This window comes from Podospora pseudopauciseta (assembly GCF_035222475.1).
Source record: "Podospora pseudopauciseta strain CBS 411.78 chromosome 5 map unlocalized CBS411.78m_5.2, whole genome shotgun sequence".
In the NCBI taxonomy this organism is placed as follows: domain Eukaryota; kingdom Fungi; phylum Ascomycota; class Sordariomycetes; order Sordariales; family Podosporaceae; genus Podospora; species Podospora pseudopauciseta.
In genome coordinates, this window is record NW_026946666.1 from 2,386,761 (window position 1) to 2,413,242 (window position 26,482).

At 53.2% G+C, this 26,482-nt stretch overlaps 9 protein-coding genes across 9 annotated transcripts; 5 read left to right on the forward strand and 4 right to left on the reverse strand.

Annotated features, from left to right (window-relative positions):
• Positions 1-277: 277 nt before the first annotated feature.
• QC763_0086820 (uncharacterized protein) lies at positions 278-793 on the forward strand (the record flags this gene model as incomplete). Its single annotated transcript, XM_062906197.1, has 2 exons — positions 278-452; positions 510-793. 2 exons carry the CDS (start codon positions 278-280, stop codon positions 791-793), a joined length of 459 nt encoding a protein of 152 aa, XP_062764483.1.
• A 792-nt stretch (positions 794-1,585) lies between these two features.
• Positions 1,586-2,482, forward strand: QC763_506259 (uncharacterized protein; the record flags this gene model as incomplete). The annotated part of the gene is made up of 1 exon (XM_062913215.1): positions 1,586-2,482. One exon carries the CDS (start codon positions 1,586-1,588, stop codon positions 2,480-2,482), a length of 897 nt encoding a protein of 298 aa, XP_062764484.1.
• A 282-nt stretch (positions 2,483-2,764) lies between these two features.
• Positions 2,765-4,682, forward strand: QC763_506260 (uncharacterized protein; the record flags this gene model as incomplete). The annotated part of the gene is made up of 2 exons (XM_062913216.1): positions 2,765-3,561; positions 3,621-4,682. The coding sequence occupies 2 exons, from the start codon at positions 2,765-2,767 to the stop codon at positions 4,555-4,557; spliced, it is 1,734 nt and encodes a 577-aa protein (XP_062764485.1). The 3' UTR covers positions 4,558-4,682.
• Positions 4,683-4,795: 113 nt separating this feature from the next.
• QC763_506270 (uncharacterized protein) lies at positions 4,796-5,746 on the reverse strand (the record flags this gene model as incomplete). Its single annotated transcript, XM_062913217.1, has 3 exons — positions 4,796-4,998; positions 5,078-5,296; positions 5,347-5,746. 3 exons carry the CDS (start codon positions 5,744-5,746, stop codon positions 4,796-4,798), a joined length of 822 nt encoding a protein of 273 aa, XP_062764486.1.
• Positions 5,747-6,566: 820 nt separating this feature from the next.
• On the reverse strand, positions 6,567-11,406 carry QC763_506280 (uncharacterized protein; the record flags this gene model as incomplete). Its single annotated transcript, XM_062913218.1, has 5 exons — positions 11,305-11,406; positions 9,599-11,243; positions 9,248-9,370; positions 6,636-9,090; positions 6,567-6,578 (listed from the first exon to the last, which is right to left on the reverse strand). Exons 2-5 carry the CDS (start codon positions 9,682-9,684, stop codon positions 6,567-6,569), a joined length of 2,676 nt encoding a protein of 891 aa, XP_062764487.1. The 5' UTR covers positions 9,685-11,243; positions 11,305-11,406.
• Positions 11,246-13,080, forward strand: RPN12 (regulatory particle non-ATPase). Its single transcript, XM_062913219.1, has 2 exons — positions 11,246-12,484; positions 12,541-13,080. The coding sequence occupies exons 1-2, from the start codon at positions 11,951-11,953 to the stop codon at positions 12,826-12,828; spliced, it is 822 nt and encodes a 273-aa protein (XP_062764488.1). The 5' UTR covers positions 11,246-11,950; the 3' UTR covers positions 12,829-13,080.
• Positions 13,081-13,235: 155 nt separating this feature from the next.
• QC763_506300 (uncharacterized protein) lies at positions 13,236-17,702 on the reverse strand. Its single transcript, XM_062913220.1, has 7 exons — positions 17,382-17,702; positions 17,278-17,327; positions 17,092-17,218; positions 16,838-17,030; positions 16,669-16,779; positions 13,696-16,613; positions 13,236-13,640 (listed from the first exon to the last, which is right to left on the reverse strand). The coding sequence occupies exons 1-7, from the start codon at positions 17,409-17,411 to the stop codon at positions 13,398-13,400; spliced, it is 3,672 nt and encodes a 1,223-aa protein (XP_062764489.1). The 5' UTR covers positions 17,412-17,702; the 3' UTR covers positions 13,236-13,397.
• A 121-nt stretch (positions 17,703-17,823) lies between these two features.
• KRE5 (killer toxin resistant protein) lies at positions 17,824-22,927 on the forward strand. The gene is made up of 2 exons (XM_062913221.1): positions 17,824-18,418; positions 18,480-22,927. The coding sequence occupies exons 1-2, from the start codon at positions 18,276-18,278 to the stop codon at positions 22,816-22,818; spliced, it is 4,482 nt and encodes a 1,493-aa protein (XP_062764490.1). The 5' UTR covers positions 17,824-18,275; the 3' UTR covers positions 22,819-22,927.
• RAD54 (DNA-dependent ATPase protein rad54) lies at positions 22,865-25,799 on the reverse strand (the record flags this gene model as incomplete). The annotated part of the gene is made up of 2 exons (XM_062913222.1): positions 22,865-25,544; positions 25,684-25,799. 2 exons carry the CDS (start codon positions 25,797-25,799, stop codon positions 23,144-23,146), a joined length of 2,517 nt encoding a protein of 838 aa, XP_062764491.1. The 3' UTR covers positions 22,865-23,143.
• Between the last annotated feature and the right edge of the window lie 683 nt (positions 25,800-26,482).

The window sequence follows — 26,482 nt, forward strand, 5'->3', positions numbered from 1 at the left end:
AGATGGCAAGGGGTAAAGGGCGTTAGACAGCTGCAAAGGCACGACAAAGTTGGCCCCCTGATGCAACACTGGGTGTTGCAGCATATAAAAGGCGATATTGGGAAGGTTTTGACGGGCACAAGGAGTAGCACAGGAAGAGCAGGATGAACAGGTATCTCCTCACAGTGATTGTCGTTAGCAATATAATACTCAGGGAACTGTCTCTCCCATCCATGTATTTTGAAGCACATGTTAATGCTGAGCAGGTCTCAGCCAGGCGGACGACTCATCAATATATATGGCGACGAATCATCGCCGTCAACACAGACCGTTTAGCGCCCTTTCTGTGGTGCCGCTTGCGAACCAAATTTTACTTTTATTTTTCGCGAGCACAGACACTCAACCACCGTCTGCTCACACGAGGACAACGCTCGCTCGCGACAAATTTTCGTCCCAACATCATCCAAGCCAAGGTAAATTGTTTTCACTAAAATTTCCATTTCTACTTGCTAACTGATATTGGCATATAGCATATCTCACTCACAAAAGTCTCGCCACCATGGCACCTAAGTCGATCGAGGAGGCGAAGAACCGAGCGGAGCAGGGGATTCAGAAATCCTGGGACGCAATGGGCTCTCTGATGGGTCTTGTCGACGACCTTGATTCCTTCAACCAGGAACTCAAGCAAATTTTCGAGAGCTACAAAAACATACCCATCCCACCTGGGTTCCGCCAAGGGGGCCATCTTCCAAAACAGGAACCTACGCCGCCGGCGGACAGTCGCGAACAGGGAAGTTCGAGCCAACTGTTTTGAGAGATATAATCGGACCAGGGACATGTTCAATGCATTGCCGAGACGATGAACAAAGCGGCTGATGAGGCGTTTGAGACCCCCGGAATGTCTGAGGATTGTAAACTTCGGCTCTACACCAGACGCCAATTCATACACGGCAAATTCGCTGAGGTTCGGGAGAGGCTTGGGGTGGTGGTTACGGAATGGCAGCAGGTCAACAGTAATTTGGCCACCGCTGCTTACGAGGTTGATCAACGGCTTGCGAGTATGAGTTGGGTGGAATAGGGACTGGCACTTTATCCTCTAGACATAGGGAAGTGCATGAAGCTGCAGGGCTGGCTTGGGATCGGGTTGTTATTTTTGTCTTCGAGACGAGGGAGATGGAACTCACCGGCGGGCAGCAAGACAATAGTCTTTATCGTTCTTTGTCTACCTCCTGGGTTGTTCTCAACAATGCATTATCTCCCGCATATATCTTTGTTTGAAGGGTCTATGCATAGCACAAAGAGACTGTTCTGTCAGGTCCTTAAAACCACTGTCCCCCCTTCTTTTCCGCGGTGCGGCTTGCGTTCTTGTTTGTATTTTGCGTTTATTCCTTCGTTTCCATTCAATTCAACCATAAACACTCTACCTTCCAGTAAGGTATTCCAGCGTTAGACAGAGAGACAGATGAGTGACTTTCCGCATCGTGTATCTCTTTTTCCCTCAGGATATCCAAAGACTTCATCAGTATCTACACTCTCTTTTACTGACACCAGGATTTCCAATCCCGAAAAACAACAAAACCAAAAGAACTAATATCCAAATTTCAAAATGTACAACCCATCATACGACCCAATGCTCAGCCGCCCACTCACACCTGACGAAAGCTTCCACTTTTTCAAACTCAACCCCAACCTCGCCCTCTTCATCCCAGTCCCCGAGTGCACCTGCTGCCTCTTCTTCCAGTTCTACCAGTGCGGATGCCCCGACAACCAGTCTCACAACGGCATCGGCCTCTTCCGCGAGCTTCTTCGCTTCCGTAACCCAACTCAGTTTGCTTGCCTGTACAGATGCCCCATCCATTTTCTCCCCCAGGCTGCGCAGACAATCCTCCACAACCGCGGCTTCCGCCACAGGAACGACCCCCTGCCCGTCGCTCAAGCCCCCGTCGAACTCCCGTTTCCGTGCTACAAGCACCAAGAAGAATGCTCATACAGAATCTCAAAGAAGGCAGCCATGAATATCCGGCCGTCCCTGGGACATTCGAACAAGATTAACAAGCTCAAGCGGAAGCACAAAGCAAAGAGGGAGGTTGATTGGGCCAAGATACACAGAAAGGCGCTGAGGGCGTTTGTGTATGAACACACGCCCCTTCAGGCGTTCAACAAGCCCAAGGTCATCCACCCTGCCGACCAGGCATTCATTGGAGCATGGGATAAAATTGTACGGCCACCTGTCCATGTCAAGCTTGAGAGTGAGGACTGGTTCCTTGATGAGCAAAAGACTGATTTGGACAATGACGACACCGCGAACGGGAGCAAGGTGGCGGATATATTCTACCCCGATATTGGTCCGCTTGGGAGGTGCAAGTATGAGGCTGGCGCGACGGTGCTGGATGAGATGATGATTACTGCGATATCGCAGAACCAGTGGAGGAGGAGGGGGTATCCGTGGGAGCTTGTGCATAGGGATCAGAACATGGGGGAGATGGTGTGGAGTATGGATTGAGTAATCATTCCATGCGCAAAATTAGCTTCTACCACCACGAGTTGGTCTTGAGGATGGGAAGGAGAGGAGTAAAAAGGTGGGTTTTGACTTACATGCATAGCGCGGTGTTTAAGGTTTCAGTTTTTTATAGACTAGACAATGCATAGAGAATTTGGAGGGATGTTATTACATCCCGACATAATGATAAACATTGATATCATATTCAAAAAATCGCCTCTTTGAGCAGTGCATAATAAATTTATCAAATCAAAGATGTGCTCCAGTACCTAATGCTTCTGTGTTATGCCTTGCCAATCGCCACTCCCTCGTCAAAGGCAGCAAGCAGCCCCTCTGCTCAACGGGCAGGCAACAGAGGTGGGGCACGACAGGTTTCCCAACATCCACCACCGAAAGCTCGGGTTCAAAGCAACAGCCACTTTCACTCACTCTGATCATTTAGGACCCCAATATTCTATTCAAGGGCCGCTACCTGACTTTGGACGATTCCGAGCATCATACAAGCTCGACTATCATTGCTGCACCATGAGCGGTGCTTCTTGCTTCTGCGCCATCTGTGGGGGCCCGTTTGGGGACATTGTCTTCAGCCCACCCCATCCAGATGACCAGCCCGGGTCAGATGACGAGAATGATGACTGGAACGGATCAACAACCCAGTCAGACGTTGCTTGGAGCGGCCCCGAGGATGACTCTGACGACGACGACGACCAATCCCAAAATCAAGATTCGATTGATACCGACGGCAACTCACACACGAGTGAGCATGCGGCCATTGAGGTCTCTGACGATATGGAGGAGGACGAGGCCACCCACCCCGAAGATCAGGAGGATTTTTCCGAGTCTGGTGAAAGCAATCAGGAAGAAGCCGAGATTGGTTTCGACGATATGGCCCCAAGTGAGGGCTCGATCCAGAGTGAAGATGAGGAAGCGCTTGAGTTTAACGAGTTTCGTTTTGATGATATTCACTGGTCCGAAGTGCCAGGAACCGGATACGATCGAAAGATCTTGAGGCCTCGCCATGCTCACTGGATCATGACTGTATATGCCCTAGGTTGCAACGTGGAGGCACCGGGCCCATCCAAGTCAGTCACTTATGTTCTTCTGCTGGTCTGATCGGCGTGATACTAACATTCTATATTAGATGCTATTTATCTGGCCGGGGCGTGGCCGATTGGCACCTGGGCACGGTAACGTTCACACCAGGACCAATCCGTCTTCGTGACCTCAACTATCCGCGTACCCGGGGCCGCCGTCGATCTCGTCTAGATGTTGTCACCTACATTGACTCTACGTTTAGAGACTCGATAAATTGGGTGTATCCAGTACACATGCCCTGTCTCAAAACTCTTTGCCAGGTCCTGACCGGCCAACCTGACCCCTACGGAAGTTCAAAGCTGGACAAGGATGCATTATTCTTTGCCATGAACAAGTTGTCCGACTGGGCAGGGGGAGCGCTGAATATCACATATTTTAAAGACCGGCCACTGATTCCAGAGTACTGGGAATCTCTACCGGGAAACGAGTACATCCACGCCAATCCTTTCTCCACGGACTGTCCCCATCGCGATCAGGTTTTGGCTCTTGTTTCAAACGCCATCAAGACCTCCCAAGACAGCAAGTATCTCTTGGACGACCTCACCGACAAGGTAAAATCCGACCGCTTCAACATCCTACCTTACGATTTGATCCACATAATTTCATGCTTGCTGCCTGACCGGGATTTGTTCTCGCTTTGTTGTGCGTCTTACATCGTCCACAAGAACCTTGAGGAGAATGAGAACTTTTGGCGTTATCGTCTGGCGAAGATATCGATGCCTTGGTTTGATGAGGCATTGGAAGTCTTGTCGTCCCCTGGCAATGAGGATGTGTTGCAAGCCAAATATTGGAAGGGGCTTCTACGTACCCTGCAGAAGCTGCTTGCCTCTAAGAAATTGGGCAAGCAAGGCCCACTAATGGGCGTGTATAATCGAAGGAGGATCTGGGCGTGTTGCCAGCGCATTGCGAGGGAGTACTTTGAGAAGGTGAGGGAACTGAGAGAAAGGGGGGTTGAGGCGGTGATTGCGGATATTGAGAAGTAGGCCCTTGAAGATAGCAAACAGACCTTCAAGGTAGCGAATAGGTATTAAACATGTATTTTAGGCCTTCAGCGATAGTCAAAAGCTTGAAAAAAAGAAAGAGGATTTTTCCATCTTATTTTACCCCCTTATCTCTACTTTGCATTCTTTAACTATGTGTCCACGACGTAAAACTATACGCAAAGTCAAAATCCAACCGTTGATTTTCTCTCTTCCATCCCTGAGATCACTATCTTTCTACCTACGCCCACCCCAACCCCCTAAACCTCACAAAATTCCTCTCCGTATCCGCATCCACAAACGCGTGTGCCTCCCTGACAGTGATATCACCCCCGTGAACCTCCACCACCTGCCCATTGACCTCCTTCCCACCCTTGACGAACCTGTCTACCGCTTTGATGAGCGTTTCCATCGGTGTGATGACCATACCGTCGTATAGTTTCCCTAGGCGCGATATTTGTTTCTGCCGGGCTTTCAATCAGCAACAAACCTCTCGGGAGAGGGAGGGACACAAGTTAGGTACCTAACACCGCCGGCGCGAGCGCACAAATCTTAATGTTTTCTTTCTCTACCAGCCCAGCGGCAGATCGCACCAGGCCGACGACCCCGAATTTAGACGCTGCGTAGAGGGGTGCGGTGGGGAGGGGGTAGAGGCCTGCGTTGCTTGCTGTGCAGAGTATCAACCCCGGATCTCCCTCTTCTGATGGTTTTTGGTCCATGTAATAGATCGCGAGTTTGATCGCTATCATGTGTCAACCTGTTGCCCGGTGAGATACATGCTGGGAGACCTACAGTACACCACACCCGACAAGTTGGCCTCCAAACAACTCATATCCGGCTTTTTCGGAGGGTGCGACTTGTCACCGTCCTGCTCAACAACAAGCGTGGTAAACCCCCGTTCTGAAACGCCTGCGTTCGCAACCACGACGTCGACCCTACCCCCAAACTCACCGTCGTAAAGGGACGAAAACACTGATGCCTGTGCCTCCCAGCTGGAGACATCGCAGGCGTGGAAAAAGAATTCTGTGTCTGGGTACTGCGTCGACAGGGAAGTAACGAGTGACGGGCCAACCGAGGAGTTGATATCTAGCATTGCAATCTTTGTTGGAGTGGAGGAGGAGGACGAGGCAAAGTAGTGCGTTATTGCCAGGCCTATGCCAGAGGTGGCGCCGGTGATGATCACGTTTGGCATTTCTTCAGCTCTGACAAGACGGTGAGGATGAGATAGGTACTGCGGGGTGTTGGAAAAGGGGTCACAGTGAGCGGCTAGAGATAGAAGCTGGTAATGAAAAGCTGGATATAAAGAAGAACCAAGATACCCATCAATATATTCCCCGCATCAACACCCTCACACAAAACCCCAACTCTCCGGCCCAAGGTTCCCAATAAGCCCAGGCACCCCGGAACTTGCCATCCAAACTTCCCCGCATAATCGATCAAACACATACCGGCAGTTAATCAAGTTCCCGTTCGGACATCATGCAGGAACCTAGGCCGCACACACCGGGTTGCTTGGCCTTGAAACTGCAATACCTATAACAGAATAGTCACCTTACACCACCAAATGACCACCTTAACGATGACAACACGAAAGGAAAGATAAAATAGATCATCAATCATACCTCATCAAACCGTAACATGCTGGGCCAAAAGAAGATCCATATCTACCCTGTCCACCACACGATAACTCAGCCAACGCCACAATGCCCAACAATCCACAAAAACCAAACCCTCAAAAAGACTTCATAATTAGAAAGACAAAAATACTATATACAGAAGCCACACCCGACCGCGCTTGCTCTTCTACCATAACGTTGCCGGCCGCCAATGTCATGTGTGCTACCGTCCAAAAGTCCAACAACCCACAAAACCGAGCTTTCTAATCCTACCCGACCTAGCCATCCTATAAACTCCCAAATCCTCCGTTTTGCAATGTCTGTTGTATTTGTCTGGGATATATTTGCTTGCTTTGCTGTGGAACACGATGCTACTTGTCAGGGAGCAAGGATCGTTTACATCACAACCTGTTTCTTTATTAGCACATGCCATCTCGAGACTGCACCAGCCCAAAGAAAACTTACACAGTCACCATCATTCTTCCCCTGCGGAATGCCCATCTCCTCAAATGTCGCGGGCCCCTGACCCATCGTCTTTCCATCGGGATGATCGGTCTTAACAGGTGGTCTCCCGGCGGCAGGTCTCGGTCCAGAAGCAATCGAACCCGGAGTTCCCGGCCCCGGACTTGGTCTGGCCGCCGCTGCACTACCAGGGGGCGCACTAACACGCCCGCCGTCATGAGCATGCGATGACACCGGCCTACCGTTATTGGGAACTGGTCTCCCGCTTGCAGGCATGCTCTCCACTCTGTGCGCGTCTGGTCGCAGATTCGGGTTTGGCAATGGCACCCTCCCAGCAGCAGCAGCTGGGGGTCCAGCACCATAACGATCGTACCCGCCTTGAGGTCCGTAAGCGTCACTGACAGGGCGTTGGTTGGGGCGCCCACCACCAGGCGGACCATAGTCTCGCCCCGGCTGCAGTCCGGGATTGCCCTGGGGTGGGTACTTGCCACCTGCAGGGGGATACTGACTCGGAGGAGGTCCTTGAGCGAGGGGAGGTGGAGCATTCGGGTTCGGCTTCTGGAGCCGTTGCCTCGTCGGATCGCCGATAGGTGGCATCCCAGCGGAAGGAATGCTAGGCCCCGGAGGCCCATACCGTCCGTTTTGCTGCTGAGGTGGATATTGTGCACTAGGACCCGGACTAGGGCGTCTATAGTTACCGGGAGCACCTTGGGGACCCCAGCCGCCGTGAGGAGGTTGTCCAGACATGGGACGACTGCGATCAGGAGGAGCACTGTGCATGCCGTTTGGCGATAAAGGACGGATACCGAAAGCAGATCCGGGACGGTCCGCATGCGGTCCAACAGGGAGACGACCAGCTGCCGGGTTCAAATGAGGACCACGCATATCATCCTCGGGATAGGGCGCCGCTGACTTTGGCCTCGCATTCAGCGGTGGCGGGTTGTCTTCGAGGGGATACGGCGCTGCACTCTTGGGGCGCAGCGCAAGGTTGTTCGGGTCTACATTTACCCCAAAAGCAGGAGGTCGAGGGGTAGGGTCTGGGAAGTTGACCCGGTCTGGTATTCCTGTTAGTGGCTGCTGGTGATAGTTGCGGAGAGCAAAAGCATTAGAATTAGAGTAAAGAAAATGGGCCGCACCAGGCGGGGGTGTCACCGTCTCCCCAAGTGTAGGCAAGACCTCGTTCTGTCTTGCAAATCTGTCTGGCCGTTTGCCGCGCTGAGAGCCATGCTGGGACTTGATTCGAGTGAGTGTTGTTGTTTCGTGGTCAGCCTTGGTCAGTGTCTTAGACTGGCTCAGTGACTCGAGTCTGTCCTTGGCGTCCTTGTTGCCATGCTCGGCTGCGAGCTCGTACCACTTCCTGGCTTCTCTAACGTCCTTGGGAACGTGGATGCCGATTTCGTGGTAGTAACCCATGGCGAACTCGCCCGTTGCCAGTCCAGAGACAGCCGCTTCCTGTGCATACTTGAAAGCCAGCTGCTCGTTCTTGGCAAAGGCGCCTTCGTAACCAAAGAGGAACCAGCGACTGACACCGAGGGCGGCTTCTGGCTGGCCTTGGCGGGCAGCGAGACCATAATAGTGAAGCGAGTAGGCAGGGTTGAAGTCACAGCCAAGCTGGCTCAACTCATATGCCTGTCCCATCTTCAGTTGAGCCTTGGCAAAGCTGAGATAGGCCGCCTTTTCGATGTACTGTCGAGCTACCGTCAGGTCGCACGGCAGGATGCTCTCGGGAAGGGTGATGTCGGGCAGTTCCCGAGCGATCAGCATGCCGTACACATATGCACCCTGAGGGGCGTCTTCGTCGGCCGTGTCGGCTGCATGCTGAATCATTTCCAACCCCTGCAAATAGTCCTTTTGATGGCCGTGCTGTCCCATCAGGTGCATCATGCCGAGGCGGTAGTTGGAGGCCGAATCCTTGAGCTTGACGCCGAGGGTGTAATGCTTGATGGCGTTTGCGATATCATTCGAGTTTTCGTACAGCATGCCCATGCGGTATTCGGCCCTACCGTACCCATTTTCGGCCGCCTTCTTGTACAGCGAATACGCCTCCCGCTTGTTCTCTCGGAATCCGAACTTGCCAAACTCGAGCCATTTTCCTTTCATAAAGTTTGCCTCGGGGTGGTCCTGCTGGGCGAGGTAGTCGATGATGCTGACGGCGTCTATTCGCAGGTCGTGTTCCGTCTTTGGTGTCGCGGGCCTCTCCTTCCCCTTTCCTTCCCGCTTCCATTCCCTCTGCGCGGCCTCCTGGGCGACCTCGACCCAGATGAGGGTGTCGCGGGCCCAGGTGACCTGCATCGACACATTGTTGGAGTGGAGGACGAGGTTGCGCGCCTGCCACAGAATGCCCTCCTTCTCTTCGTCGCTGGGCGGGATGTTCTCGCCCTTGACCTTGGGAAAAGGGGAGAATGATGGGACGTCCATTGTGGTGGAGCCGGCGGCGCTGGTCTGGAAGGGTTTGAAACTAGATTCGGGGGGTTGAGAGAGTCAGCGCGCTGTATCCTGTACTGTAGTGTAGGCCTTTGGCCTGATCTACCGCGGACGTTGCGTGGGGCCCCTCCAATCGCAGCGGCTTCATTAAGCTTGCGTTTGGGGGGTCGAGAGAGGGGGGATCAACTTACGCCTTTGCGTCGCCGCCACGGGGGTTGAGTAATGTCGAGTTGCTTTCTCTTCGGGATTCGCGAGCTTCTAATTCCATGCGTTGAATGTCGTTTTGCATGTTCTGGGGCACCTCAGGCATTACCCTGCAAGATGATCCGAGATTGTCAGCCTCCGCCTTGCCAGCTTTCCTCAGCCTCCGTCCGCGTCTGGCGCTCCACGTCAAGCCTTGTCCAATCGGTCCAGCCCGGAGATGGAGGCCGCGCAAAGGCGCACAGCACAGCAGGATCTGCGGATGGTATTTGGGAGTCCCGGACTTGGATGAGACAGGGCGCAGGAACAGAGTGAGTAAGTAGAAAAGGAGGCAGGCTTACCGTTGAGGGGCAGGCGCAACGACCTCTGGCGGCATGTAGTAATCATCGTACCCGCCTGGGACGAAAGTCGCAGTGAACTGTGGCATCTCGACTCGAGACTTGTCGCCTGACGGCTGACCCGAGCCTGCATGAATTAGCCAACCAAGCAGTCAGCAAACAGCAATCCAGCCCAACTCGGCGTTGTTCTTCTTCCCGCTTCGGAATCCGTCTGTGCAGGTGCTGGGTTCCAGCGATGGCGGGGATTTAGGGCCTGGCGATGCAAAGGAGGGGCGCCAAGAAACAGGTTACAAGGCGACGATATTTGCTGGCCAGAGGGTAGGACAGCGACGGTCAAAACTAAGGAGCTGGTATAGCGGTTCAAGCAGCCAGATAAAATGCGACGGGAGTTGGAGAAAAGCGAGGTGCCGTGGCCGTGTGTGTGTGTGTCCTCCCAGTCGTCAATCGTTGCCCGTGTTCATAGATGAGGGGCGGCAATTGTTGGCTGTTCCTCTTCCCTCCAGGAGTGGGCAGCGAAGCAAAGAGGCAAGCAGCGGATAGGTCGACAGAACCTGTCATGAAACTCGGAGCAACAAGGTCCCAGGCTTGGGGATTTTGTGATCCTTTTCTGTTAATCTGGTACACTGTGCTGCTGCCGCGCTTCCGCCGTCTCCTCGCAGTCGAGCGGTTGTGTTGGTGAGCTGCTCTGTTGCATCGAAGGCGCGCCCCTCCTTGGCGATGGATGGTGATTACTGGGATCCCATGTTTCTCCCCTTGGCTTCTGGCTCGCTGCCCTCTGGTCCAGCGAAGGAAGGATTCCATGTACTGCGCCCAGAATAGAACCCGATCCGCAGATGATTCCCGGAGTGTGATCAGAAGCGGGCATGGAAAACGGTTCACGTACCTGACATTCGCGACATCTTAGGGCCAGTCGTTCCCATGGTCGGCATCGAAGCCGTTGCGGCTTGCCCCGCGTATTGGTTACCCCAGCGCGGTGCTGCCCAGGACGTCATTGCGACAGTGATGGTGGGGTTGACAGTGTGCTAATGCGTTCGCGGGGAAGTGGCCTGCAGGTCGTCGATGGTGGGGCAGAAGAACATTCTCTTATATTCTCTTGTTGATTTGAGGCTTTGAAGACTCTTCAAGATACGCGGCGAGGTGTTTGTCGATAGGTCATATAAGAACAGCGGGTGATACCTCAGGAAATATAGGACATTAAAGTCTTGGACCTAGAAGCTCTCGTGCGGCCCAGCTCAAAGAAGTAGCACACGGAGCTGAGCTCTAAACGGCTGAAAAGGAAAGAAGAACCTTGGAATGCCGCTTGTTGGCATGCAAGGAACAAGGGCGGTCCACTGAAATTTAAATCAAGCGTCCCTTTGAGGTTTGGACTGAGGCGAAGCCCACGAGATCTACCATCTCGAGCCCTCCGTGATGGGTACGAATGTGTAGCGAAATATTCTGAGTTACACACCATCTTCTCTATGTTTCTTCAGATCTGCCTGGTTCTGCTGGATCGGGACTGGCATCACGAGCCGAACCGTGAAAAAAGCCTCGTTCTTACCAGGGTCAGCAGCCCAAAAGGTGATATTGAGGTTGACACCCTACCCTTAACTCAGCATCGTCCCATGTTTATAACAGCATGTTTGATTGCTTAATGATACACCGCATGCTAGAATCCGTGGTACAGCTTAGAGACCAACTTCAACCACTGTAATCTTGGCAAGAGTTACCGCCATTTCTTCCTTCCAAAATGGTGCACTGGTAGGAAACCGGCGGTGGCTGATACTTTGCTGAGGCCACTAACGACCTCGTGATGAGTCTTGTCTTCGAAGCTCAAAATCTGAGCCCCCGGATTGCCACTCAAAACTCTGAAATAGATTTCTCTGCACTCATGAGGTCAGCTTCGCGGCTTACACCATGATACCAGTGACCATGTGTGGTGACACTCCAGGGCTTCAGGGTTGATGCAAGACATTCTTGCAGTTGAAGAACCTTGGCATGTGAAGTCGGTCACAGCTGCCGACCAGCTGCCAGCTTCTACCCCAGACTCCCAAGAGCTCCTAATGCCAAGGCGGCAGCACAGGGCACGTAGGACGTCAGCCTTTCAGCCTGCAGCTGCCAGCGGCGGACTCCAACAGCCTCACCACTGATAATCGATATTGACAATCACCATCACCACCTAAACTACCGCTGCCAAACATCCACCCGGCATTCACCCCGATTAACTGCACACTTACCGAACGACGACGATACCAACCGAATATCGAATTGAATAACCAATCTACATCTCCAACCCAACAACCATCGCCTTTTCCCCCAAAGGCACCTCCTATCGACAGCTCCCAAAGCTCCCATCCACCACACCCATCCTCAACCATGGCTGACCGCCAACTCACCACCCTCCTCACCCAACTCCGCACCCCCTCCCTCCCCTTCCCCCAATCCACCACCCTACTCTCAAAAGCCAAACTCCTCCTCCTCCAGCTCTCAGCCCTAACCCCCTCCCCCACCGCCCCCCCCGCCAACCTTACCCTCGCCCGCGAGGTCTACGAGCTCGGCGCCCTCCACTCCCTCCGCGCCAAAAACCCCGACTCCTTCACCCGCTACGTCTCCCAGCTCCAGCCCTTCTACGAGCTCCCCCCTTCTGCTTTCTCCTCCCCCTCCCAAAACCAAAACAAAGTCACCGCCCTCTGGCTCCTCTTCCTCCTAACCCAAGGCCGCTACACCGAGTTCCACTCCGACCTCGAAGGCCTCTCAACCCGCGGTTCTGTCGCAGAAGTGGAAAACGACAAGTTTTTGGGGTACCCCATCAAGCTGGAGAGGTGGCTCATGGAGGGGGCGTATGACCGGGTCTGGAAGGCGATGAAGAAGGGGGAGGTTCCGAGTGAGGAGTTTGGGGTCTTGTGCGAGGTTTGTTCCCCCTTCCCTCCCTGATCCGTAAACAGAATGCTAACATCAACAAAAAGGTATTGACCCCCCAAATCCGCCGAGAAATCGCCTCATCCTCCGAGCGCGCCTACCCGTCCCTCCCTTTCCTCTCAGCCCAGTCCCTCCTCTTCCTCGACTCGGAAGGCGCCGTCGTCGACTTTGCCCACAGCCGCGGTTGGGTCATCAAGGATAGGACTATTTACTTTCCCACTGCCGCCGAGCTCAACGCCGACGAGGAAGGGGAGCAGGAGCAGGAGAAGGAGGTTGGCCAGATGGTGATTGAAAACACGCTGGGGTACGCCAGGCAGTTGGAGACGATTGTGTAAAGGGGGGGGCAGGCAGACGTTGGAGAAGAGAGGTAGGCAGGCGTATGGAACTGGGACAGTGTCGGTCACAAACAAAAAGACAAGGCCAGACACCAAAGAGACCGTTTTGCTTGCTGTATTTAATATTGCTAGAGAGGGGGCGGTGGAGATGATAGATGAACAAACGACACACACAAACCATGCACAAAGCGTTTTCTCTCACTTAAGATTCCATCATGCTTACTTATTTTTGACAAACAACATCACTCAACAACTAACAAATGCCACTACTTACTCCATAGCTTTATCACAAAAAGAATAACAAGAATCCCTTTACTCGCTAGCGTCCAAAAAAAATAAATCATTCGCCCTTTGCTACCAACCACGCACTTTCTAATGTGAGAAGAAAAATCCCCAACCAACCCCCTTCCTTCCTTCCCCCCCTTTGCTTTTCCGCTCCCCCGTTTTTGACAAACGAAAAAGACCTAACAACAACAACAACAACAACAACAATAACAGCAAGGCGATTATATATCAAGACTCCCGCCTGCTACCGCAACCAACCAGCCAACCAAACCAACCCATTTTGATCAAGCAAAAAGCTTCAAACCGCTGCCGTGCTTGCCAACCTCGCACACTTCGCACACCTTGCAGACGGTGCCCTTGTACTTGGTGTGGTACTTGGATCCGTCAAACGCGCACTCCTCATACGAGGTGCCGCTGTAGATGGGCGTGTAGCTCGCCGCGCAAATCTCAAACTCGGCAAATTGATCAAACTCAATCTCCACCGCGTCGTGAGGGTTGCGCTCACAGGTGGCCTTGTTTCTCCGAGCCTATTTGTGTCATGTTAGCACCTAGTTATCACATGTTAGAGATAGGAGGACTTACAGCTTCCAAAAGCTTGGCCAAAGCGCCGCCAGCATCACCGTTGGAGATTATCCTGTTAGCAAAGCTCAACGCGCTGCTGTAGTTCTTGCTGCGCATCGACTGAGTCATGGCATTAGACAGAGCCAACTGGCGATGAGCCACCTCAATCTTGGGAATGGTAAAGTAAGCGGCAAGCTCCAAGTTCCGCTTCAGGAGCTTGGGGTTGGCCAGGATGGCCTCTGGTGTGCCAAGAGACCTGCGCTCAAGCTCAATCGACATGGCGAGGGTATACTCGGCAGCAGCAGTAATGACCTTCTTGGCCTCCGCAACCTCGTCCTCCGAGCCAACCGCGTTGACAAGCAGCGAGTGCAGGATATTCTTGAAGATAGTCACACCCTCTTCCAGCTTGTTGGTCTTCATGCACTTGTAACCGCGGTGAAGATCATGCTCGGCAAGGTACTCCAGATCCCTGGGGATGACGGGAAACACCTTTCTAAGATCAGCCTCCTCTACCGTGCGGCGAACATAGTTGACTAATGGGGGAAGGCCGGCCGACGCAGGGAGATATGTCTTGGAAGCCTGGTATACTTCCAAGAACCGGGACTTGAGAGGAGCAAAGTTGACGGCACCAACCTGACGGTTGAGCAGTTGCATCGCAGACTCAAACGAGCCACCGGCAGCATGGTCAACAGCCAGAGGTGAGTTGCGAGCCCAGAGTTCAGCCTCGCTGCTGCCAGCACCACCAGCCTCAGCGATGTTGACATCGGCCAGGCCCTCCTCAATCTCTGGCACAACGTCATCACCCATGTCCCAGCCGCCAGCATCCTCCTCCTCCTCATCGGCGTCTCCAAGGAGGTCGCGCTTAGCGCCATCCTCCTCAGCTTCGGCGTCAACACGATTAACCACCGCTGACTCGTCTTCTAATGAAAGACCCTCCATCTGGCCAAGCAGCGCCTTCTCGAAGAAGGATTGCGATGTGGCCTTTGTTGGCCAGTTGGCCTTGTATGTAGGAACAACGGGCTTGGGAGGCGTGAGAGGTTCGCCAAAGGTGGGGAGGTTGAGCTCGTCTTCTGTGAGACCGGCAGCCTCCAAGATCGATTGGCACTCCTCATCCAGACCGTGGGCCTTGGTTGTAGCGTAGGCCAGAGGATAAAGATCGATCTCCTTGAACATCTGGATTCTGTCCTCAACCTCACCGAGATAGAGGGCGTTTTGGAATCTAGAGCCAAAGTCTCCGCGGTGCTCAGCAATCTTGGCCATCCTAGTCAGCTTGGCCTCGTCACCGGTTGTGAGATATAGGAAGGAGAGCTTGTCGAACTGCTTGAGCTTCTGATAGCACATCTCAACAATGGAGTGGTTCCCGTGAGCAAGGGCCTCGGCGCTCAATCTCGTCCACAATTTTGGCCTGTCCAGCTGCTTGGCCATCTCAACAGCCACCTCAAGGTTTCCGCACTCAATCGCAAGCTCGAAGCGGGTGGTGGGGTCTTGCACGAACTGAAGGGCAATCTCTGGGTAGCCCTTCTTTTGCAGGTACGAAATAATGGATTGGCCGACCAAGCTGGAGTTCTGAATGATGTGCAGCATCTCCTCGTAGTTTCTCTTGACAAGGGCAAGCTTGAAGCGGTACTCGGTAGGGTCAATCTGGAGGATTCTGGGCTTCGCAGCACGATCCAAGCAGTAGACGTTACGGCCCTTGACCCTCACAAGATAGACAGTCTGATCAAGAGTGCGCACGATACCATTGTCGCCGTTCAACAGCGTGTACTTCACGTGGTTAAGGGTGGAATACAACAAGACGCCGGCGTCGTCCCAGGTGGCGCTCTTGATGCGGATCGTTTCGTGGAGCGTGCTGATCTGCTCAAGGGTCTTGGTCACAATGGTGACATTGTGCTTGCTGAGGAGAGCGGCATAGAGGCCATCGTTGGACCAGACGACGTACTTGACACCATTTACGGCGAGCTCGGTAGTGGTCTTCTTCTGCTGAACATCGTAAAGGTGTACTGCCGTGGGGCTGATGATGAGAAGGTTACCCGTGCCGCCGAAGTAGATGTCGCTAGTGCCAAGAGGGGGCTTGAAGGACCGGGTAACGTTGTTCTGAAGGTCCTTGATATCGATGGTTTGGGCAGCGGTGTTCAGGACGGCAAAGCGGTTACGGGCAACAAAGATGGCCGAGTTACCAGAGCCCCGCTTGGACTCGGTTGGCTCAATGGCGCCGGTACCATCACGGGGAAGGTTGATGAGCTCATAAGAGCCGCCGTCCGCTGGGGATGTGACAAGAACCGAACGCTCAGCAGGGTTGTAAGACAGCGTCCTTGGGGGAACCCAGGGGCTGCCCAGCTTCTTGAGAGACAGCAGAGTTGGGGACTCGACGTTCTTTTGCAGGTCGTATGACTTGACATGCTTCTCCTTGGTGATATAGAAGAGCTGGTTTTGGTAAACAGCCGACGCGGGTCTCTCGCGCTCCAACTTGAACACCATTACACCATTATCGTGTCCAGCAGCGAAAAGGTTGATCTCAGGATGCGCGGCGATGACCCAGAATCTGTCGTTTTCTCTCTTGAACGTGTGTACCGCCGTACGCTTGTTCAGATCCCAAACACGAATCGTCTTATCCTCGCCGGCCGAAAGAATGAGATCCTGGTGAGGGTGGAACAAGCACCCACTGGCGTTCTGGAAATGCCCGCGGCAAGTATCGACCTCCCACGCCTTGGTTTCGCTCATACGCCACAATTTGATGAGACGATCGTCGCCCGCCGACACTATCAGGGGCATGGTAGGGTGGAACGAGACCCAGTTAACGCCTCTATCGTGACCCTCGAGAACGAACTTGACGACGGCATCGGTGTTTCCAAACATATCGGCTTGTTGTTGGTTGGCCTGGTTCATTTGACTTTCGTAGATGGACGCAGGGGCGGAGTGTTTCTTGCGCAAGCCGGAGACTAGGCAGCATTGTCAGTACCTGACAGGCAGTGTCTAGACCCAAAGTTCACCTACTATCCCAAACACGAACAGTCTGATCGAGCGAGGCGGACACGACGAGGTCGGCATCTTTGGGGTGGAATTGGGCACACATGACATAGTGGTTGTGGCCCGTCATGGTGCAAACTGTCCTTCTCCGTCAGCAAGAATTCCAAGCCCACCCTGTAGTTCCAAGCACACATACGCAGGGAGCGGTTCTGCCAGTTCCATATCCGAATCGTCTGATCGTCAGAGGCGCTGACAATCCAAGGGAGCTCGTTGTGGAAGAAGACGGTTCGAATGTAGTCCAAGTGACCGTTCAGGGTGAACAGACACCTCCTGGTCTGGTAAGACCAGACCTTGATCTTGTAGTCGTCACCACCCGAGACGAACAGGGGCTACCGCAGAATCAGCAAGCTGTCCACCTTATCCCCTAACCGAATCCCAGCCATTCCTCACCTGCGTCTTGTGGAAATCGACACCGCGGACGGGGCCATCGTGCTCTTCGAATCGGTCAATCAGTGTGCCCATACGGTAGTCCCAAAGCTGAATGGTCGAGGAGTGAAGCGAGACGAGGATCCATGGTCTGGTAGGTTCAGTGTCAGCGTGGCCGTGAAATGGCGGGGAAGCTCTGGAGCTGCGAACCGTTTGGGATGGAATGCAATTCCCTTTGCGCGCGACGACTTGGACTCGAACTAGAAAAAGTGTCAACACCAACACCTATGCAGCCAGATGTGATGAAGGTATACTTTTGTGAGCATGCCCGAAGCGGACTGCATCTTGGTTGGTGGAGGATACCTAGGCCCAGGCACCTGGCATCAAAATGGGGGGGGCGGTATCGAAGGGGTTCGTAACTTCGTAAGGAGGGAGTATCGACGATTAATAAAAATGCCGATGCCCGCTCGTAGCAAAAGAGAGATTAGATAGTGAGCAGCGCCTGGGGTAAGTAATGGCGGCGTGTCGTGTGTCTTGAGGGAGATGGTGGTGTTGTGTCCGAGGAATTGGGGCCGCTGCTGTTGTTGTCCAGATGTCCACTCGGTCCCCATCAAATCATAGGAGACTCGTGGCATCTCATTCAATTGTGGGTTCCACTGCTGCACAAGGGGGGGAGCTGGCTGCAGCCTCAGGCACAAAACGCACATTCAATTTTCCGGGCCCACCCTGGCTTTTTTGGCAGAGAGCACCAGCCACATGCTACTAAAAGTGCCAACCTTTTTCTGACGTTAGCGTGGCTTTACCCCCTTAGCTCTAGCGGGCGCTAGTCCGGATTGGTTAAGCTCCCCATTGGTGATGTGTCCAGAATTGACAGCTGAGAGCTTCAGCACTTACAGCGGTTGACCCACCATATGAAGTGGTGGTAGCGACGAAGTGTAGGCATAAGAGACAAGGTCTTGACACCATCTCCTACTTGCTGTATAGGGACAAGCTTCTTATCCAATTCTACTATTTTCCCTTTCACTTAGGGTTAACCCAACGAATTGTTCACCTGCTCCTGACGCCAGCGTGTCATATTAAGCCGAGGCGCATGTCCGCTGGCGGATACTTCCAGACTTGACGCAATCTCCAGTACCACGAAATCCAGACCTTTGGGCAACCATATCTTCGGCACATAGAAACAGCGCGCCCACAGGGCAACTGTCGACATGCTTCGACTTTCACAACTACCATTAGGTCTTGCTGCCATCCTCGCAACATGCTTGTCCCCAGCCCATGTCGGGGCATCCCCGTCGGTGAATGTTGCGCTGAAGGCGGCCTTCCCTGCCCCTCCGTATCTGGTTGAACTGCTGTACGTTGTCCATACGACTTGGTAAAACCCAAGAGGCAAAGGCAGAGCTAACATAAACCAGAGAAACGGCAGCTTCCGACAATGCGACAGCTTACTTTGCCCTCCTCGATCGTGTCGCAAAGGGCGACTTTGTGGAGGCCAAGACGGACAAGACGCTGTACGAGAAGTTCGTGGAAGTACTCCAGGATGATGGACACATGGATGCGGAAGCTCTCTCGACCTTCCAGCTGGCCTTGTCCATGAGAACTGCCGCCCCTCGAATTGAGGCGCATTACCAATACTATTCGACAGCCGTGGAACCATCGCTGGCCGAAGATCAGGTTGGCTGCGTTCAGTGGTATCTTCTTGATGGGAAGCAATACTGCACTCCTTCTTTGGAAAAGGCGCACGCCGATGTGAAGCAGAGCAGTCAGGAAAGGACGTTGCCATTTGATCACAAATTCGGCGCCGGTGCCAAGGATATTATTCTGTATGCCGATATCACTTCACCAAGTTTTGGCAAATTCCACGAGACAGCCAAAGAGATCGCGCAAAAGGGAGAGGGTTCTTACCGCATCAGGTACAAGAGAAGCGCTGCGCACCCAGAGGAGACTCTCTCCGTTAACGGCTACGGAGTTGCCCTCACCCTCAAGAGAACTGATTACATTGTCATCGACGACAGAGACACAGGCGCCGCGAAGGCCCAAGACGAGGCGCAAAAACCCATTGGAGCTTCCGATGTGGTCCTGGATGACGAGGAAGAGATTACTGATATCAAGCCATTGGAGAAGTCTGAGCTTACTCCTCTCGCCATGAAGGCTGCTTCTTTTATCATGAAAAGTGACTCGCCTTTCGAAACGCTCCTCAAGCTCACCCAAGATTTCCCCAAATACTCGACCTCGCTTGGCGCACATAACGTTTCCGAGGAGTTTGAGGAGGAGCATCGTCTCAACCGCCAGGTCTTGGCCCCTGAGGGTGTCAACGTCTTGTGGATGAACGGTGTTCAACTGATTGACCGTCAGATTCAACCATTTGGACTGGTCGATCTTCTGACCCGTGAGCGCAAGCTAATTCACGGCGTTTTGGATCTTGGCTTGACCGGAGAACAAGCCGTGTCTCTGCTTGGTCATAGCGAAATTGCCCAGGCCAAATCGGCAGATGATGAACCTCGCAGGTTCGACTGGCGGGACAAGATCGAGGATGGTGAGGTTATCGTCTGGCTTAACAACATCGAAAAGGACAAAAGATACCAGGAGTTCTCGCCAAGCATTTGGACCATTCTTCAGAGCTTCGGTGGACTGCCTCAAGTGCGAAAGAACATGTTCAACTTAGTTGCCCCGGTCGACTTGACAAAGCCTGAGGACGTCATCATCATTGTTGAGCAGCTCCTCGTGTTCATGAAGCGACTGATTCCCGTCCGGTTTGGTTTTGTCCCTCTCACCCCCACCGGAGAAGCCATTGACCAAGCCAAGGTGGTCTACTACCTGCTTGATACCTATGGTCTCTCTGCTACCGTTGCCTACCTGGAGAACTCTCTCGAGTCAAAGAAGACGTCCAAGGCCGATGAGGGAGTCTTTAAGCAGGCTATCAAGGACCGCAAGCCGAAGGAAGACGCTACAGTCTTGGCTTTCAAGGACATCTTCACCTCGGAGCACCATGAAAAGCAAATCCATCTTGCTAAGCATTGGGTTGAAAGACTCCGCGCCGACACTGAAGTCCCTCCTGTTTTCTTCAACGGCTTCCCCATTCCGAGAGAAGAGAACTGGCTTAGAGCCATGAACCAAAAGCTGGGCGCCGAGCTGCAGGAGATTCAGCAGGGGGTGTACTTTGGTCAGATTGGAGATGAGACAAACATCGAGGCCCAGTTCGCTGAAAAGGCCATCGCTCGCCGCAACACTTTTATTTACCCTGAGGATGCCCGTGATATCACCATTCTCAACGTCAACAAGGTCTACACCGAGAATGCCTACCTCTTTGAAAAGGTGCCTGTTGTTGAGGCAGACAAGGACTCAACCAAGGAAGACTGGGCTGCGCTGACGGTCATCACTGACTTGAGTACCCCCGATGGTCAAAAGCTGGCGTACTTTGCCCTAAAATTCCGCAAGGATAGCCCGGGCGTCAGGATGGATATCGTCCATAACCCCAAGGGTACCAGCCAGTCGGCATCTGCCCTCACTCTTCATATCAAGAAGCAGGAGGACAGTCTAGCGACCGTCAACACCCTGTTGGATCTTGAAACCGTCCTTGATAATGTGTCAGCTGAGGCTGATCGTGAATTTGATGCTGCTCTGGCCAGCTTCTTGTCTAGCGTCAACCTCAAGGCAGGCAACAGCGCTCTTATCCTCAACGGCCGCCTTGTAGGCCCTATCCCCTCTGCCGAGGACTTCAAGCCTGAAGACTTGGAGACCTTCCTTGAGACGGAGCGTGCCCAGCGCATCGTTCCTGTTCACAGGGCGATCGAGGATCTTGGCCTCGGTGATAAGATTTCTGGTCCTTTGGATGCCGCCAAGTTGACCTCAGTCACTGCTCTCTCGGGTATTTCTGATCTCCCACAGGGCATCTTTGACTCTGCGCCATCTGTGAGAATCAGTCAGTTCAGCGAATTCAAGAAGGAACACACGTCATTCGAGGTTGGTGACGCTTCCAAGGCCACCATTTTCTTCACTGCCATCATCAATCCCGCTAGCGAGGGTGGACAAAAGTGGGCTGCTATCCTCAAGGTTCTTTCCGAGTTGGAGGGCGTGCATCTTCGGGTGTTCCTCAACCCCACAGAGAATGTTCAAGAGCTGCCCATCAAGAGATTCTACCGCTATGTTCTCAACTCTGCTCCCACCTTCGACCAGGATGGAAAGGTTGCGTCCCTGTCAGCCAACTTTGCTGGTGTTCCTCGGGATACCTTGTTTGTTGCCGGCATGGATGTTCCTCCTGCTTGGCTCGTTACCTCCAAGGTCTCGGTCGACGACTTGGACAACCTTCGTATTAAGGATATCAAAGCCAAGCGTGGCACCGAGCATGTCGAAGCTATCTACGAACTCGAAAACATTCTCATCGAAGGCCACTCCCGCGAGATGCCCAGCGGCGCACCCCCCAAGGGCGCCCAACTCGTCCTCGGAACCGAAAGCAACCCCCACATCGCCGACACCATCATCATGGCTAACCTCGGCTTCTTCCAGTTCAAAGCCAACCCCGGCGTGTACAACCTCAAGCTCAAGGAAGGCCGCTCCTCGGACATCTTCACCATGGTCAGCGTAGGAGCCCAAGGCTGGGCCCCTGCTCCCGGTGACGAAAACGCCGAGGTCACCCTCATGGACTTCCAAGGCACAACCCTCTACCCCCGTCTAACCCGCAACCCAGGCATGGAAGGCGAGGACGTCCTCGAGCCCACCGACCCCGAACCCGCCCCCTCAGGATCAGCAATGGACTACCTCAACAAAGGCCTCAAGTTCGCCGAAGGCATCCTGGGCAAGTCAAAGCCTGCAATCAAGTCCCTCAGCGAGACCGAGCACGCGGAGATCAACATTTTTTCGGTTGCCTCGGGCCACTTGTATGAGCGTATGCTCAACATCATGATGGTCAGCGTGATGCGGCACACGAACCACACTGTCAAGTTTTGGTTCATTGAGCAATTCCTCTCGCCTTCCTTTAAGGACTTTATTCCCGTGCTTGCGGAACAGTACGGGTTTAAGTACGAGATGGTGACGTACAAATGGCCTCACTGGCTGCGTCAGCAAAAGGAGAAGCAGCGCGAGATTTGGGGGTATAAAATCTTGTTTCTTGACGTTTTGTTTCCGTTGTCGTTGGATAAAGTCATTTTTGTCGACGCGGATCAGATCGTCCGCACCGATCTGTACGACCTTGTCCAACTCGACCTCGAGGGTAAGCCCTACGGCTTCACGCCCATGTGCGACTCCCGCACCGAGATGGAGGGGTTCCGTTTCTGGAAGACGGGGTATTGGGCCAATTATCTGAGGGGACTGCCGTATCATATCTCGGCTCTTTACGTCGTGGATCTCAAGAAGTTTAGGGAGATTGCTGCGGGGGATAGGCTGAGGCAGCAGTACCACTCTTTGAGCGCTGACCCCAACTCGCTGGCGAATCTCGATCAGGATCTGCCTAATCACATGCAGTTCCAGATTCCGATTTTTAGCCTGCCGCAGGAGTGGCTTTGGTGCGAGACTTGGTGCAGCGATGAGACGCTGGGCGAGGCGAGGACGATTGATTTGTGTAATAACCCGCAGACGAAGGAGCCGAAGCTGGAGAGGGCTAGGAGGCAGGTGCCCGAGTGGACAGAGTATGATGAAGACATTGCTGAGTTGGCGAGGAGGAACAGGGAGGGGAAGGAGAAGAAGGTGGAGGGGGCGAATACTAAGAGTAGGAGGTTTGAGGAGGAGACAAAGGGGCATGTGGTTGATGAGTTGTAGATGTGGGAGATGTATACATATATAAAGAAACATGGGGGATGTAGTTGTTGAGGTTAACAAAGTTTATTTGTGTTGCAGAATGGAAAGCACATAGTACTGTCCCTTATCGTCTCTCATGTCTTTTGGCTCCAAGTCATGCGACATACGCTGTGGCTAATAAATGACCTCTCTAACTCCTTCGCCGAGCAATGCATCCAACACTAAAATACCAACACTAGCAACGCAATCCCTCCCCTGCTAACATCATCAATAGGAAAATACTTCATCCCGCTTACAGCAAGGCCATATCCACACCATGACCCATCACAACTCCTGCCACCCCCATTTAATGAGAAATGTACTGAAACACCGCACTCACCTCCCTCTCCCCCATCTCCTGCCTCAGCAACAAATCTTGTATCCCCTTCAACCCCTCATTCACAAAATGATTCCACGTACTCGTATCACCATACAACATGGCCGGCGCCTTGATAAACTGCTTCCCATCTGGCTTGCACCTCTTGCACTTGAACGTATCATGCGTATCGCTCTTCGTATCAGGCCGATACTGGAACAGCTCCCTCAAGCTGTCCAAGCTAAAATGCCTCTCCACATCCTCCGCCGAATCCACCACACACGAACTCAAACTCTGCTTGTGCGACTGACGCTGAAAGATCTTTTCCTCAATTGTTCCCGTGGCAATGAACCGGTAGACGAAACAATCCTTCTTCTGGCCATCACGCCAGACACGAGCGAGAGCTTGCTGGTCAGCGGCAGGGTTCCAATCGGGGTCGAAGAGGACGAGGCGATTCGCGCCGATGAGGTTGAGACCGCAACCACCTGCCTTGCTGGAAAGGAGGAAGACGAATTCGTCGCCGTTGGGGTCGTTGAACTTGTCGACGAGCTTCTGGCGCTTGTTAACCAGCATTTTACCGTCGAGACGGAGGCAGGGGTAGGCGCGGCTGCGACAGAGTTTCTCGAAGAGGTCGAGGGTTTGGGTGTAATTGCTGATGAGGACAATCTTGTCGTTTGTGTCGGCGCGGATGCGGGCCAGCATACGGTCGAGGACTTGCATCTTGCCCGAGTACCATGGCTTGATGTCGCGATCGCGGCCACGAGAGTCCCTGGGGACATAGTCATCGGGGTAATGTTGTTCAGAGCCGGGCAGATCATCGGGGAGCTTGAGAAGATCTGGGTGATTGCATAGGTTTTTGAGAATACCAATGGCCTTGAGTGGCTGGGAGCCTTTGCCACGGAGAAGGGCTTGGATGTCTGGCGAGGTGAGGAAGTAGTTGTATAGGTCGAGCTGGAAGGGGGCCAGGTTGCAGAAGACGACGTGCTCGTACTTGATGGGCAAGTACTTGGACAGCAGATCGTTGGTACGGCGAATGACGAACTTGTTGACGATGGTGGCCAGCTCGGCAAGACATTCATCACCACGTTTCCTCTCAGCCTCAGAGGCCATGGAATCACGGCCACGGAGAATGGGAATCTCGAAGCGTTTGCGAAACTCGAGGTGTGTACCCAATAGATCCGGGTTGGCGAAGCTGATGAGTGAAAAGTACTCGGACAAATCGTTTTGAATGGGTGTACCAGAGAGAATGACGCGACGCTTGACATTGAGGCCGTTCAGGGCAGTGAATAACTTGTTGTCGTTGTTCTTCAGACGGTGACCTTCGTCGCAGAGAATCAGTCCGATCTCTGTGTTTCTGAGCTCTTCGCAGTTCAGACGGAGGGTCTCATATGAGACGATGATGATGGGTCTCGTGACGGCTCGTCCGGTTGCAATGGCCCACTGGCGAAGCTGTCGGGTCAGTTCCTCTTTTGAAGCCTTGCCGTCAATAGCGAAAGGCGTCGTAGCATCCGGACCCAGCCACTTGACCAACTCGTTGGCCCAGTTGCGCACCAGACTTGCTGGGCAGGCAACAATAGCTTTCTGGATTGTTGTCTTGCCAGCATCAGGAGACTGCTTGAGCAGTGTCCACAGCAGTGTGATGCATTGTAGCGTTTTGCCAAGACCCATTTCATCGGCCATGATGCACCCATGTGCCTTTTCATCCACCATGCCCGTCACACACTTGTACATAAACTTGACACCTTCAATCTGATGTGGGCGGAGAATCTTGGCAAGCTTTGGATCGATGACCACCGGTACCCTTGGGTGCTCTCCAACAATTTTCTTCTTGATCCCCAAGATCTCGGCGAGACTCTTGTGCTCTAAGGGCTCGACGATCTTTTCCTCCTCGACCTTTTCCTCTGGCTTAGGCGCATCCTTTGGCCTGTCGTCAACTGTTGGATCATACAGGACAATGGCGAACTCGCCACTTGGATCATGCAGAGGCTTTGCGACAAATACAGCTCCCTGTCTTAAGCCAAGTGTTGGTGGGGGGCGATTGGGGTTGTAGGCAGCGCTATCTTTGTTCAGGAGAGGAACCGAAAAGGCTTTGCGAAACACTGTGGTCTTGTCTTTTGGCTGGAATACTGGGAACTTGTTGGCGTCGCGATTCGCCAGGGCTAGCCGGTCGGCATTTGTGTAGGGCTTGTCGGCATCCGGATCAACGTCTCCATCTGTGCCCTTGTAGTCGATTCTCCGCTTCTTGCGAGCTGGGCGGTCGGTAGCAACGGTGCGAGTGGCCGACCCTGGGCATTTGAACGGCGTCCGGAGGCGGTCGAGTGATTGTGGTGTGGGGAATTTGCTTCGGGGGGCACCGACGTTCTCCTTGTTCGCGGCGGGGGTGTTTGGTATCCTGTGATGGTCATTAGTCGCGGTTCAGAGACCAATTGACTGCCAGGAAGTACGTACATCCTGTTAGCTTGGGTGAGCAGAAACAGTGCAGCTCTTCGTGTGAGATTTTTCCAATTGGTAAAAATCTGGAGAAAGCTCACAAAAGGCGCAAGTTCTGTGAGGAAAGGGTTTTGATGTAGGCGGCGAGAAACGTGCCAGTGTTGGAAAGTTTGGCGCGGATTGGTAATAATGTTGACTTTAGGCAGCGCGTCGCCATGGTGGGGCGTGTCTTGCTGGCGCGAGGTCAGATGACATGTGCCAAGAAGCGTCTTGCACCCAACCATGCATTATATAATCTCATCAACAAAGTCACGATAGAAGTATCATGGAAAGAAAGTGTAGTACATTTTATTATATTCAAGTCGACAGCATCCCATAGCTCACTACCGTGTCCATCCTTGCGAAGCTTCCGCTGCCACTGCTTACTGCTTCTAGATTTCATAACCCAAGAGCGCCTTCAAAACCTCTTTTTCGTATCCCAACAACTCGATCCTCATATTCTGTTCTTCTTCCACGACTGCGGCGCTTCAACCATCAGGACGTCGTCATCCCTTCCTGATAGCCAGATTCTTTCACGCAAAACACTCCATATCTTCTGGTCTTGCCCGTCATTATCCTCCACGCATTCCATCATCAAAAATCCATCTGATTGGCCCACTGGAATTATACCCCTGACCGAAGTCGTAATGGGGTCTTCCCCCTCGTCTTGAAAGACGTGCCCAAGATTCTGACAAGCCTCGCGTAAAGAGATTCCGCTTATCACGGCATTGCCCAGCGATGGCAGTGACGGGTATGTTGCTGAGATCCACCCCATCAATGTAGCCTGCACGTTGGAGGTCTCACCCTATCTCAGTTTGATAAGGCGTTCGATTTGAAGAACGGACAATGCAGTCTGAAGTC